The sequence below is a fragment of the Xylocopa sonorina genome, chromosome 7 (assembly GCF_050948175.1).
Source record: "Xylocopa sonorina isolate GNS202 chromosome 7, iyXylSono1_principal, whole genome shotgun sequence".
NCBI lineage: Eukaryota > Metazoa > Arthropoda > Insecta > Hymenoptera > Apidae > Xylocopa > Xylocopa sonorina.
The window spans coordinates 1,924,045-1,936,160 of record NC_135199.1 but is presented as its reverse complement, the minus strand read 5'-3'; the positions used below and the strand labels follow the sequence as shown (position 1 = coordinate 1,936,160).

The following is a 12,116-nucleotide window of genomic DNA, read 5'->3' as shown; positions in this document are numbered from 1 at the left end:
TAAAATCGTGGCATTATATAAATGCATTTATTGTGATAAATTTCACTTTATCTATATGCCGCCATTAACTCTCGGGCATATTTTATTATTATTAAATTAATCAGACGTTCCCGTAGCTTTCACACCGTTACCTTTAGAACATATTAATGATTCGACAAAAAATATCGATCTGAATTTATGACACGGCACTGCACATACTAAATATATACATGTATCGTATAATCATCAGATGGTGTCAGTTTGAACCAACAACGTCTACCAGCTCGTTCATTGATCGATTTTGTGGCTTCGTTTCCTCATAGTTCCATTCTTTTTCGTTCGGTTTCGTGCCATGCCGTTATATAGAGTAATTATAATATGTAGGTTTAAGTATTAAAAACACGGACTTTATAATTTGTATACCATACAAAGATATCATAATTACGAACATAAAATAGCAAACGCAGCGTTTCTCGAAAGTATTTGGATACTTATATTTTTTAAAAGGTGAAATGCATACACGAGTGTAAAATTAGTGTTGGGAGCGATATTATATCTATAGCAGGCAGAAATTCTGGAAGTTATGCCAGAAAAATTAATTTTAATTACTTCGATAACATATACACAGTATTTAGCATCAGTGTTGGAATTGTTGGTAACACAATTAATATTTATTCATTGTTCATTTAATAAAAATTTGTACTTTACTTATTAGAAATTATCAGTTATCGCGTCCAATCATTCATCTTCGATAAATAAACTTATCTAAAAAATTGTAACCTCTTATGATTTACGAGGAAATGTGGTATTCAGTATTTGTAGTTGCTACGGTGTATAGTTATACACCCCCCACTGTCAATCCATCTTGTAGTTGCGATCATTGCAATCGTAACACAGAGAAAGGTGTAGAGGAGGAGAATAAAAACACAACGTTATTGCACAAAGAGGATAGCGATGGTGACGGCAATCGTACTATTTGCGCTCGAGATCGCGAATTCAATGACCGAACCTTTCCAAGCGTCTGCCACATGTTGTGTTATAATCGGTGTTTGGTACTGCGGCTTTCGACTGTTATGGCGAATGGCACGCAGCAATATGTCGTAGTTGCGTTTAGAAACAGTAAGTAATGATGATCGATTTTTCTATTTGTTATTAAATCGATGCATTCTATTTAATTACCAGATTATTACAAACTGCGAGACGGCGAGTGTTGAAGGACTTTCTTATAATTCCATAAATTCGTTCTACGACATCAAAAGTGTTAATTCGAAGCAAGTACTATGAGGTTAGTAAATTTGTCGTTTATCAAGCGACATGTAAACGACATTACGGTGGTAATAAAATGTGTATATAAATGATATAAAAATGAATATTTTATTATACTAGAGGTAAATAAAATACCTTGATATAAATATGCGTTCGATATAATATACATTTGGTAATGTGTAATATGCAATAGATACGTGTAATTAAATAATAAATAATTTTAACTAAAGTGTATACAAACGTATAGAAGTACACATGTAAAATTAAAGCAGATAATTTACATGAATTGTATCAAGTATAAAGAGGACAGTAATGATAAAACGTATTAAAATATTGTCAAAAAACCAAATAACATTTAGACATATTTTAACATTTTATTGGCAAAATAAGTAAGAAAAAAATGTTTATTATATTAGATTAGAATACAGTACACATTTGTACAGTATAGTTGCATACACGGTAACTATTTAGTTCTGAGACTTATCACTACGTAGCGTTTCCGGCGATCCTTCTTCTCGATTTTAAGGACTGGCTCTAGATCTAACATATACCATGAAGTGTTGAAGGGAATCATACTTACCTGGCGTAGAGGTTACCGTGATCATGAAGGCGGTTCCTCCAGGGTGAGGCTCTTCCATTGCACCAAGGTTAAGAGCTGACCTCTGCGAATATCCCTAATGTGGATATCTCGGACGTACAATTTTTGGTAGCCGGGACTGCGTACGCGCTGTCCTGGATTATTTATTCGTAAAAATATGTAATTTATTAGTGGAAATAGAGGTGAGTTTCAGTTAAAATTTTTGACAGGATGACAAACATTTTTAAAAATATCGTTAGTTTTTGTCGAATGTGCCAATGTCCAATTATTGTTCAATGTGATTATTTTCAATTTCCAATTTTATAAAACTTTATCTTTTACAAAATAAATCTTTAGTGCGTAGTGTTTTTCTGTTAGCATATAAATAGTCTGTCGATATTTCTAGCTTTTAAAAGGAAAAGTAATTGTGATTGATAACACGTTCAAATGTAGAATATTTGAATTATAAAAGCCCTTTTTAATCGTTCAACGTATCAAGTAAATGATGTGAACGATGAAAACAAGGATATATATTATAGAATGTATAACGATGTCACTTTTATTAATATATTCAAAAGAAGATTTAAAACTAAAGGGAATAGAATGAATTACAATTATGATTTGAAAATTCCAGCAACATTTATAACTACACAGATCGTTGATTTTATGTACATGCATATTTTTATGAAAGGTTTAAGCACACAACGCGTTGAAGTCAACGCAGATAATGTAGATTTATTCTATGTACCTGTTAATATATATTGTATACATACAGTGCTGGACAAAAGTATTGGCACAGCATGATTGTTATGATAAAAATGCTTATAACTATGAAACAAATTGTTAAAAAGGAAAAATTTGTTTACACGTTTATTTATTTATTATTCTAGATTATTATTTAACAGAAACAGTAATATAAATAAAGTGATATGCGAAATAATAACAAAAACATATTTATTGAGCGTTTTAAGCATGGACAAAAGTATTGGCACAAATGATTGAAAGTACTTAGAAATTAAAAATTAATATTTGGTTGGCCCTCCATTCCTCATGATAACTTCCTTCAATCGTTTTGGCATTGAAGTTACCAATTTTTTTGTAAAATCCGGCTCTATATTGTTCCATTCTTGTAAAATAATAGCTTTTAATTGGTTTTTGTTTGTTATATTATATTTTCTAATTTTTTTTTCTAATTCATTCCAAACATGTTCGATGGGATTCATGTCTGGACTCTGGGGTGGGGTATTTAATGTATGTGCGGTATTGTAAACGATCCATTGTCGTACAATATAGGCAGTATGTTTTGGATCATGGTCTTGTTGAAAATAAAAATCACGCGGGAGATTTAATTTATTAGCACTTTTAAATAAATTTTCCTTTAATATATTTAAATATACATATTTGTCCATAATCTCATCTATGAATACTAATTCGCCAACCCCAGACGCTGCAATGGAACCCCATACCATGACTCCACCTCCTCCATGTTTCACAGTGGCTTGTAAATGTTGTGGATCCATTTCCGTATTTGGCTTTCTCCAAACTAATACTCTGCCATCTGATTTAAATATATTAAATTTAGTTTCATCTGAAAATAATACGTTATTCCAGAATGTGGGATCCTTTTTTATAAATTCTTTTGCAAATTCTTTTCTCATCTTCCGATTCTTCTTGGATATGTATGGTTTCCTTCTTGCGACACACGCAGAATATCCCGCATCTTTTAACACTCTCCGTATAGTTTTCGAACTTACTTCTTTTTTATTTTCTTCATTTAACTTTGCTCTAAGTTGTGATGAGTTTAATTTACAATTTATTTTCACTTCCTTTACAATTTTCCGTTTTTCTCTAACTGTTAACTTTGAGGGACGTCCACTTCGATTCCTACTTTTGAAATCTGATTGATTCTCAAATCGTTTTACGACACTTCTAATAGTGAATCGACTTCTATTAACACTTTTTGCTATTTCACTATAAGATTTTCGCATTTTGTGCAAATTTAATATTATTTTTCTCTCTTCACTTGTAGTTTCTTTCCCTCTTCTTGACATTGTTGCTTGTTATATTTCCTATGTTGCTAATCGACTGAACTTAAGGATGACTGTTAGAAAAAATGACTATCAGGGAATCCCCTACCTATACCATCAAGTGACAATCGGATTTTTTTCGGAGAGATACAACTACACTAAATTTTGTATAATGTGCCAATACTTTTGTCCATGCTTAAAACGCTCAATAAATATGTTTTTGTTATTATTTCGCATATCACTTTATTTATATTACTGTTTCTGTTAAATAATAATCTAGAATAATAAATAAATAAACGTGTAAACAAATTTTTCCTTTTTAACAATTTGTTTCATAGTTATAAGCATTTTTATCATAACAATCATGCTGTGCCAATACTTTTGTCCAGCACTGTATATGTTAATATATGTATACAATTTCGCTTTCTTCTGCGTTTCTTAACTAGTTTGCACATAGTTTGATAGAATAGTTCATGTTCCTAATTGTATTTGAATAATAATTTGGGGTTAGGTCATTGGTTCGTGGAATGATCGTTAGGGTGCGTAGCAGAGGAAGTACTTTCTCGCTGTTAAAAGCTGCCGATGCAGCCTTCAAGTTCCATTCTGATGAGGTCGAAAGCATACTTACCTGGCGTAGAGGTTACCGTGATCACGAAGGCGGTTCCTCCAGGGCGAGGCTCTTCCATTGCACTACGGTCGAGCTGACCTCTGCGAATGCCCCTAATGTGGGCATCTCGGACGTACAATTTTTGGTAGTCGGGACTGCGTACGCGCTATCCCGGACAAATTTTATGTTCAAAAGTAATTTTTTGTTTTCAGGGGTGATTGAGAACAATTTTTAATATACCCTTTCGGTTTTCCTTTTTCTTTGTTACATAACGGTCATCGGTGGTACTGGTACAATTATTTCATCTTTATTCCTGGTTTTGTAAAAGTGATTCTCCACACCCTAATGTGGACTTCCTTCTTTCCTTTTAAGCCTCTCTTATATTATTCCTTGATTCACTATTCTCTTAGAATTAGGATGTTATCCCCTGCATAAGTTCTTATGTGGTGTATGCGTTTGTAGGCACGGTAGTAAGAAGCTTAGAAAGAAAATGCGAGACATCGAATACGGTAACAGCCGTACCATAAGTCTTAAGTAGTATAAGATAGTTACTATTATCCGTTATCTCTGAGTATATTATACTTTGCAACTAAATTATTTTATAACGAATTAAAAGTATAAATTTGAGGTAGATTTTGAAGACTAAATTTCTATGAATATGTATGTAGATTCTTTCCAATGCATGGGCTTATTAGTTAATAATAATATTAATAAATAGTGATCCAGTTTTTAAATAAAATGTTTGAAATATTTTTTAAAAATCTATTTAAATATTTTATCTTGAAATCGTTACCCTATTCGAAATACTTATTAGGGTAGCAATGTTCTATCATAGCTATACTATTATAAGTACAAAGCGATTAAGTGTGTTACCACTGCCCCTCATTGTCGTGCCCCATATTGTCGAAAGCACGTACGTATGACTAATAATGATTCCGCGTCCAAATAAATATTCTGAATGTTAATTCACGTATTAGAACCGGCAATAATAGTCATCTAAATTATATACATATTCCGGACTACAAGTTCTGAGATAGAATCACATATTATAGCTTGCGCATGCACACGGAGAAAATGATCATTGACACTTTCTAAAATCTAAAAACATTCGATTCTTTTACAAAAGAATTTTGTTAATTAATTAATGTACTGTGCAGTACATTTTATTTGACTGCTTGTTTATATAGTTAATATAATTGCATCGTTGGTTTTAATTTTAAATAATACATTTTTGTACACTAACATAGTTATTATATTGAAGGAAATTCAATTTGCTATAAGATACTACACGTACAAATTTAATTATTAATCATATGTGGGAGGTGAGATGATTTCAGCGGTATCAAATGAAGTTAGTTTCAAAAGTCACCGCCACGTTGCGCTAGCTGGTCACAATTTCTCGCAGTTAGGACAGTACTCTATAGGCTTAAATAACCTGAAGGGGGCAACCAAAGCATACTTACCTGGCGTAGAGGTTACCGTGATCACGAAGGCGGTTCCTCCAGGGTGAGGCTCTTCCATTGCACCAAGGTTGAGCTGACCTCTGCGAATATCTCTAATGTGGATATCTCGGACGTACAATTTTTGGTAGTCGGGACTGCGTTCGCGCTATCCCGGATAATAAATTTTCAAAATTAATTTGATTAATTCCGAAAAATCGCTCGTAAACAAATTACGAGTTGATTGTGGAACTCGTAATGGAAGGGAGTGTAATAAGTAGTATTTATATCGATGGGTGGGTAAAGAAAGCATGTAAAACGTATATCCATAAGTCATCGTCTGCCATCGTTTAAATTCATTGAACACGATTCGGTTGTATAACAATTGTCTAATCATTCGCGCGTGATTAAACTGCGATGCAACTCGTAACAAGTATTTAGACTTCTCATTAAAAGGATAATTAGAAAGTGGGTAGAAAGTGTAAGATCATAGTGTAAAGTACAGGTGGCAGTTTCCAGTTAAACGCTGTAGGAAGCACATGGCCTGTTTAAGCATCCGTGTGAGGGGCTGTCGGACGTTTCCGCATGTCCGTAGCTCGAAACGTGTACAAGTAAGTTAACAGGCCAGCTGGCCTAGCTCACTTGGTGGTGGGTAAGTACGGGTTGGATAGCAGTGTGGACGAAAGGAATTAAACAGAAACGCAGAGTTCTCGCAAATTGAGTCCGACGAGCTCGGAATTTAAACATTCAAATTAACCTATTTAGCAAGTCAAAGAGGTTAATGTATGTCCATTGATTTTGTATGCCTACCAGACTCTAATATTCAATCGATATTGTTGCATCTTTTCTTTGGGCGTATCCTTCCATTTTCCTTTCACACATTCCGGTGAATCTAATAATCACTGGTTGCTTTCCTCGCGCTGGTAATGTAGAAACTAAGAATATTATTACATTTTAGTCGGATAGCTTCAACGGATATCTATCCAACTGTTTTGTTGCATTCCTATTGGAAAGAGAAGATCGTAACGTAAACGATGAAACGGTCTGATGTATTGTTAACTTTTATTAGTTCAATCCAACTATTTGACGTAGGTCCGAATCTTTCACAATTTGTTGAACGTTAAAAAGGACAACGACACGAGAATGATAAAAATTGAAGAATTTAATTACTTTCTTGCACATTTCCGATCGTTTCGAGCAAGTTATTTAAATATTTACTTAATTGCCCCATTAGATGTTTCAATGCGACATAGTGAAAGTAAGAAATGTTATTCAGAAATTGAGGAACATGATAGCGTTTCGACATATATTCATCACAAAGTATTTGAGAAAAATTTTGTTTACGTATTAAATTAATAATACTTAATAAGATTTCTTATAAATCTATCAATTTATTATACACACACATCAAAGTAAACAAAGTACATCATTTGTGATATTAATTCAACAGAGATACTATTAATCATCTATGATATATGTTAGGTAATTAATATTAAACGAGTTAAGCTAGAGTTGACCGCGAGGAGTAATTAAATTGTTTGATCAAAATACGTTTACATCTAATAATATTGACACGATGTTAACAACGGGGCGATTATGCGTTTTGTGCATCGGCTGTAGATACCGGATGTACATAGCCGTGCATTGTACTTATAAATATGTAAATAACTTCAAAGGGTCGCATTGCAGTAAAAAACTGATCGCTTCATATAGGGTCAATAAAACTCGGTAGAACAGAATCCAATAAAATCCGTAGTTCTGAATCACACGAATGTCTGCTCTAGCTGGCTTCGAGTAGTAGTTACAAAATTTCCATAGTTGATCGGTGCCTTTGAGAAATCAAGGAATAGAGACGACACACCCATATATATTGCCCGTACAATACGTATTGCATGTGAGTGCAGTTTAAAGGAACGAAAAGGGAAATGCTGGAACATGCAGGCATACTTATGGATTTACGTACATGTGTACGTATCTTGTACTACAGTTTCTAGCGTTTCATACGAGGGTAAACAGCTTCGTGTTTGGACACTTCAATAACCCGTGTCGCTTATTCAACCTGTCGCGTAACACAAGTCTTATCATACGGTGAATGCTTAATATCCGCTCTTCCAATCAAGTTATTATTATTTGTACGTAGCAAGCGGGTGATACGTTGCTCTATACGACTACGTTGCAATAAAAAGTAGTAATATTATTAAGAATTAAGAATATTCTTTATCTCTCACTTAACATATAATATTTGTCCGCGGTAAAATTATCTGTCTGCGTATCTTTGGAATATCTTTAATAGATGAATGGAATGTGTGCCACGAACTCTATTACATCGCGTTTAAAGATTATTACGAGACAATGCAAATAAATAACATTATCGAGGTTACTGTCATCTTATTCGCGAAATTTGTCTATAGTCTAACAAATTGTTTTAAAAATCGACATGTTTTATTCGAAAGCAAAATGTAGCTACAATGTAGTAATATCGGTAAACCGAAAATTATATTAATGAGCGCATTCGTATTCGCGATTAAAGGATACGATAAAAACCGGTGAGAGTAATAATTTCTAAATACGAGAAAGAACTAAAACGGAGAACTTACTACCAAGAGAGTAAATTAACACAGTGACAACTAAAAGAGAATACATGAAAGAAATAGAAAAAGGTGCACAAATTTCCATAGGTTCCATTTTATAACATATTTTTCATAAAAACTGAACACAGATAAGCCGTCTGCTAATTACCGTAGCCTATGTCTGCCATCTCAAACGCACGCAATTAATCAGAACCAGTGGAATAATACTTTGCCTCCTCGGAGCAATACGCTTGTCGATTATAACAAATCGGGTCGAAATACACGTTGGGATGGAAAACAGCGAACTGTTTTCGGTCTGTCGAAGCTGAAATGGTAAATTTGAAGTTAGGAAATTTTAATTCCACGGCTTTCAAACTGTCGTTGCGAGGATATCATTATCCGTTACCGATACGATTGGTCGACGTTCAAATCTTTTTTCTACCAAAGTTACGAAACGCGAAAAAGGGTAACGCCTTCGAGCAAACACAACCAGCTGCCGAGTACAGATCCGAACTTGCCCAGGTTCACACTTATTCTTACACTTCTAGACCGCTCACACTTCGCGTTTTCGCATCGCCCCTTAACGGGGTGAGTGGCCATTTGTCTGGCTTGTCAACTAACTAACTAAGACAGCACTGAAATTCTACGGCAAAATCGTTCTTGATTGATACCAAATGATCACTCAACCGTTTTTCACCCTCATTGTTCCGATAACACCTTTGCCTTAACTGTAATTAGTTCATCTTCCACTTGCCTTTTATTTCCGGAAGGGTGGCCGGAAATGATTGTCATGCTCTCTTTCGTTCGTCGCGACGAATAAATATTACAATAGGTCGGACGTGTAGGAAGAACTTCCAGTGCGAGTAATGTATTCTTCTTTTACGGTGTTAAACTAATGTTCGAAAATTCCTCGATAGTTCCCTCGATATTGACTAATTCCGTTACTTGATTTAGTAGTTACTTACTTCTCAATCTCAATCTGAATCTCCTATTAGCAAATTAATGCTCTCCTAAGAATGCGCTAGTTTAAATGGTAGCGGCGCGGTGGTATAGAATTGTCAGGGTAGTTAACGTTAGACGCTACCGTTTTATTCTCTTCCGCTTGCGTGGTTATGCAATCAGGAGCAATAAAGACGCAACGATTCGAAGGAATCACGATTGCCAATTGCCATGGTAAACTCCAAGGGTACAACGTTAATGTTCGTTTTCCATGAACCGAATGGAATCTGGCTCGGAAAGGGGACCCGTAGCACGAGAGTTACACCGACAAACCGTAGAAAGCATACGAACGAAAGTAATCGTCGAGTGTTGCGTGCATTTGCACGGGTTTCTAGCGCTAACTTTCGTTGTTGCCTGCCTTGATCATAATTGGGGAAAGAACTTTTCCGATCTACGATAGAACATCGGGCAGCATTTGAAAATACATATGTTTAACGACGCCATCGTTATCAGCTGTTGACACTGGCTGAGATTGATTCGTTTTGTAAAACTTATGCCTAATGTAATTGCTATAATTTACCAACTGAAAAGTTGACTTATTCTTTTTTTAATTCGCTTTGAAACAATACATTCGTTCTGTGACCTCTTTGTGTCTTTGGTTAAGTTAATTAAACCGTTTTGTTAACGATTACGTGTTTTATCATCTACATTGTTACCGAGGGATGTTAGTACAATACACGGCATGTGTTACGAGTCGTTGATAAAACACATTCAATAGGAAGATCAATACCTATAATAACGCGTGAACAAGTAAAAGGTGATCGCGTTGACATCGTCCCACGGTCGCATCATGAGTGCTGGTGAGGTTCACCGGTTAAAGCAGTAGAAAGGAACAATTTCATATCGCCTTTACGACATCATAAATCATCAGCAGTGATCTCTTGCGACGTGATTAAAGTGTGATGATATCTCTATATAGATTAACCGATCACGTGGTAACAATAATATATACCGCAGTTATTGTTAGTATTATAATTGATATCGTGTATATCATATTGTGCAGGAATACTCAAATAAATTTAATTATCTGAAACTATATAATTTTCAATATTTTATTTATTCTCGACTGTCCGTCGGTTAATAATGTCACATTTTCAAGGTTACGTCGATATCACATCTATTAATTAATTTTATTACAAGCTGATTCATATTATATAATACTATACTATACATATAGATTTCATTGTGAAATATTCATTGTATCATAAGATTAACATATTGCACAATTTCAGGCCGGTTGAATTTCATATTTCACAGTAGCCGGTAGAAGAAAACCATATTGCATGGGGAGACATAGTTGTGGTATCAAAATCATTAAGTACCTAGTATAATAGTTTCGTGAGTCCCCTGGCTCTTGCGTGGTAGTTCAAGGTGGCACGCAATGATCTGTCGACGATCTATATCACATAGCACTATCGTCCGGACCTTTTATCAATAATTTCGGTCGCTTCTAATCGTCATTTTCGTGGCACTCTTGTATGAATAAATGAGTAGATGCAGATATAAACGCTTCGTCATTCTTACCCCTAAAACCCCGAATTTTAACGAATGTTGTTGAGAAAGATTCATGAAAAGGTAATTTCTTGGCAACGTTAATACCAGTATTTCAAATTACAATAGTTACCTTTACGTATAAATCAACTTTTTCCTCTCGCGATTCGTTATCTCTAGTAAATATTGTATTTGCCGGTGCGAGAAGAAACAGTTGCGATCGCATGTCAGGCGAAAATCTTTGCTTCCAGCAAAGTTAAATTCTCACCTAACTTGACTGAAGCTAATCAACGGCAAACCAGAAACGTGCGTGGTTAACCACAGTTGCATGCGACGTGTGACAATTGACAACAATCTCTTCATTGATATGCACAGCATATTCAACAGACACGGATTACTAAAATTCAGGATAGAAAAAGCGAATGCTTTCCATTTAATTTACCCGAGGAATAAAAGAGTGAACGCGATTGATCTGAACGAGGCTTTAGATCCTGCGTATCGTTTACATTCCACTCGTGCACTACGCTCTCGTTTTAAATTATTTACGCCAGGGACGGGAAGCTTTAATCATTTAAACGTGACCAATGATCAAACAACGATATTAAAATAAATGAAACGAATAAAATTGCAAAATAAAGATTGCATTTAGAGATTATGTTCCTGAAAATGCTTTGAAAGAATAATTTTTGAAATCATATGATCAACGAAATGTAGTGGAATGTAAATGGAAGCCAAGTTAAAGTTAATTCCGATTAGAAAATTATGTTCAAGGTCAGCGCAATGTCATTCGGATATGTAAACGAAAAGGGACAATTTCGATTGGTTAAGTTGTTGGATGGATTATTGATGCAAATATTGCTAAAGATGACAGCCCCATGCGATGTCATGAAATTAAGTTATATTGGAACTATAAAACATCTTACCATCTGAATATTACCTGTATTTGAACCATTTAAACACGAACTTGATTTCGAGATCCCAAGTTTGAGTACTCGAGTAATTATCTTCTTTTGCTTCCTTTTTGACCCGATATCGTATAATATAATATATATAATCTAACATCTAACATCCTATATGGTACACATGTAGTGAAATGTAAATGCAGCCGATATCCAGCTTCGAATATTTTTAGACTTGTACAGGAGTGAAAGCCTCAGTTTG

The 12,116-nt window shown here is 34.6% G+C and overlaps 1 protein-coding gene and 3 non-coding genes across 4 annotated transcripts; all 4 read left to right on the top strand.

Annotated features, from left to right (window-relative positions):
* The first annotated feature begins 224 nt into the window (after positions 1-224).
* Positions 225-1,341, top strand: LOC143425188 (uncharacterized). Its single transcript, XM_076897805.1, has 3 exons — positions 225-359; positions 793-1,098; positions 1,162-1,341. Exons 1-3 carry the CDS (start codon positions 332-334, stop codon positions 1,191-1,193), a joined length of 366 nt encoding a protein of 121 aa, XP_076753920.1. The 5' UTR covers positions 225-331; the 3' UTR covers positions 1,194-1,341.
* Positions 1,342-1,817: 476 nt separating this feature from the next.
* On the top strand, positions 1,818-1,982 carry LOC143425740 (U1 spliceosomal RNA). Its single transcript, XR_013102071.1, has one exon. It is a non-coding gene; the product is annotated as a U1 spliceosomal RNA (small nuclear RNA).
* Positions 1,983-4,469: 2,487 nt separating this feature from the next.
* On the top strand, positions 4,470-4,631 carry LOC143425735 (U1 spliceosomal RNA). The gene has a single exon (XR_013102066.1). It is a non-coding gene; the product is annotated as a U1 spliceosomal RNA (small nuclear RNA).
* A 1,280-nt stretch (positions 4,632-5,911) lies between these two features.
* LOC143425739 (U1 spliceosomal RNA) lies at positions 5,912-6,073 on the top strand. Its single transcript, XR_013102070.1, has one exon. It is a non-coding gene; the product is annotated as a U1 spliceosomal RNA (small nuclear RNA).
* The last annotated feature ends 6,043 nt before the right edge of the window (positions 6,074-12,116 follow it).

What these genes read in the sequence shown, in the direction of transcription:
- LOC143425188 (XM_076897805.1), top strand. Translation starts at nt 332, where the DNA reads ATGCCGTTATATAGAGTAATTATAATAT. An exon ending in ATATAGAGTAATTATAATAT is followed by an intron (nt 360 to 792) that starts GTAGGTTTAAGT and finishes TGTGGTATTCAG; the next exon opens with TATTTGTAGTTGCTACGGTG. An exon ending in CGTAGTTGCGTTTAGAAACA is followed by an intron (nt 1,099 to 1,161) that starts GTAAGTAATGAT and finishes TTTAATTACCAG; the next exon opens with ATTATTACAAACTGCGAGAC.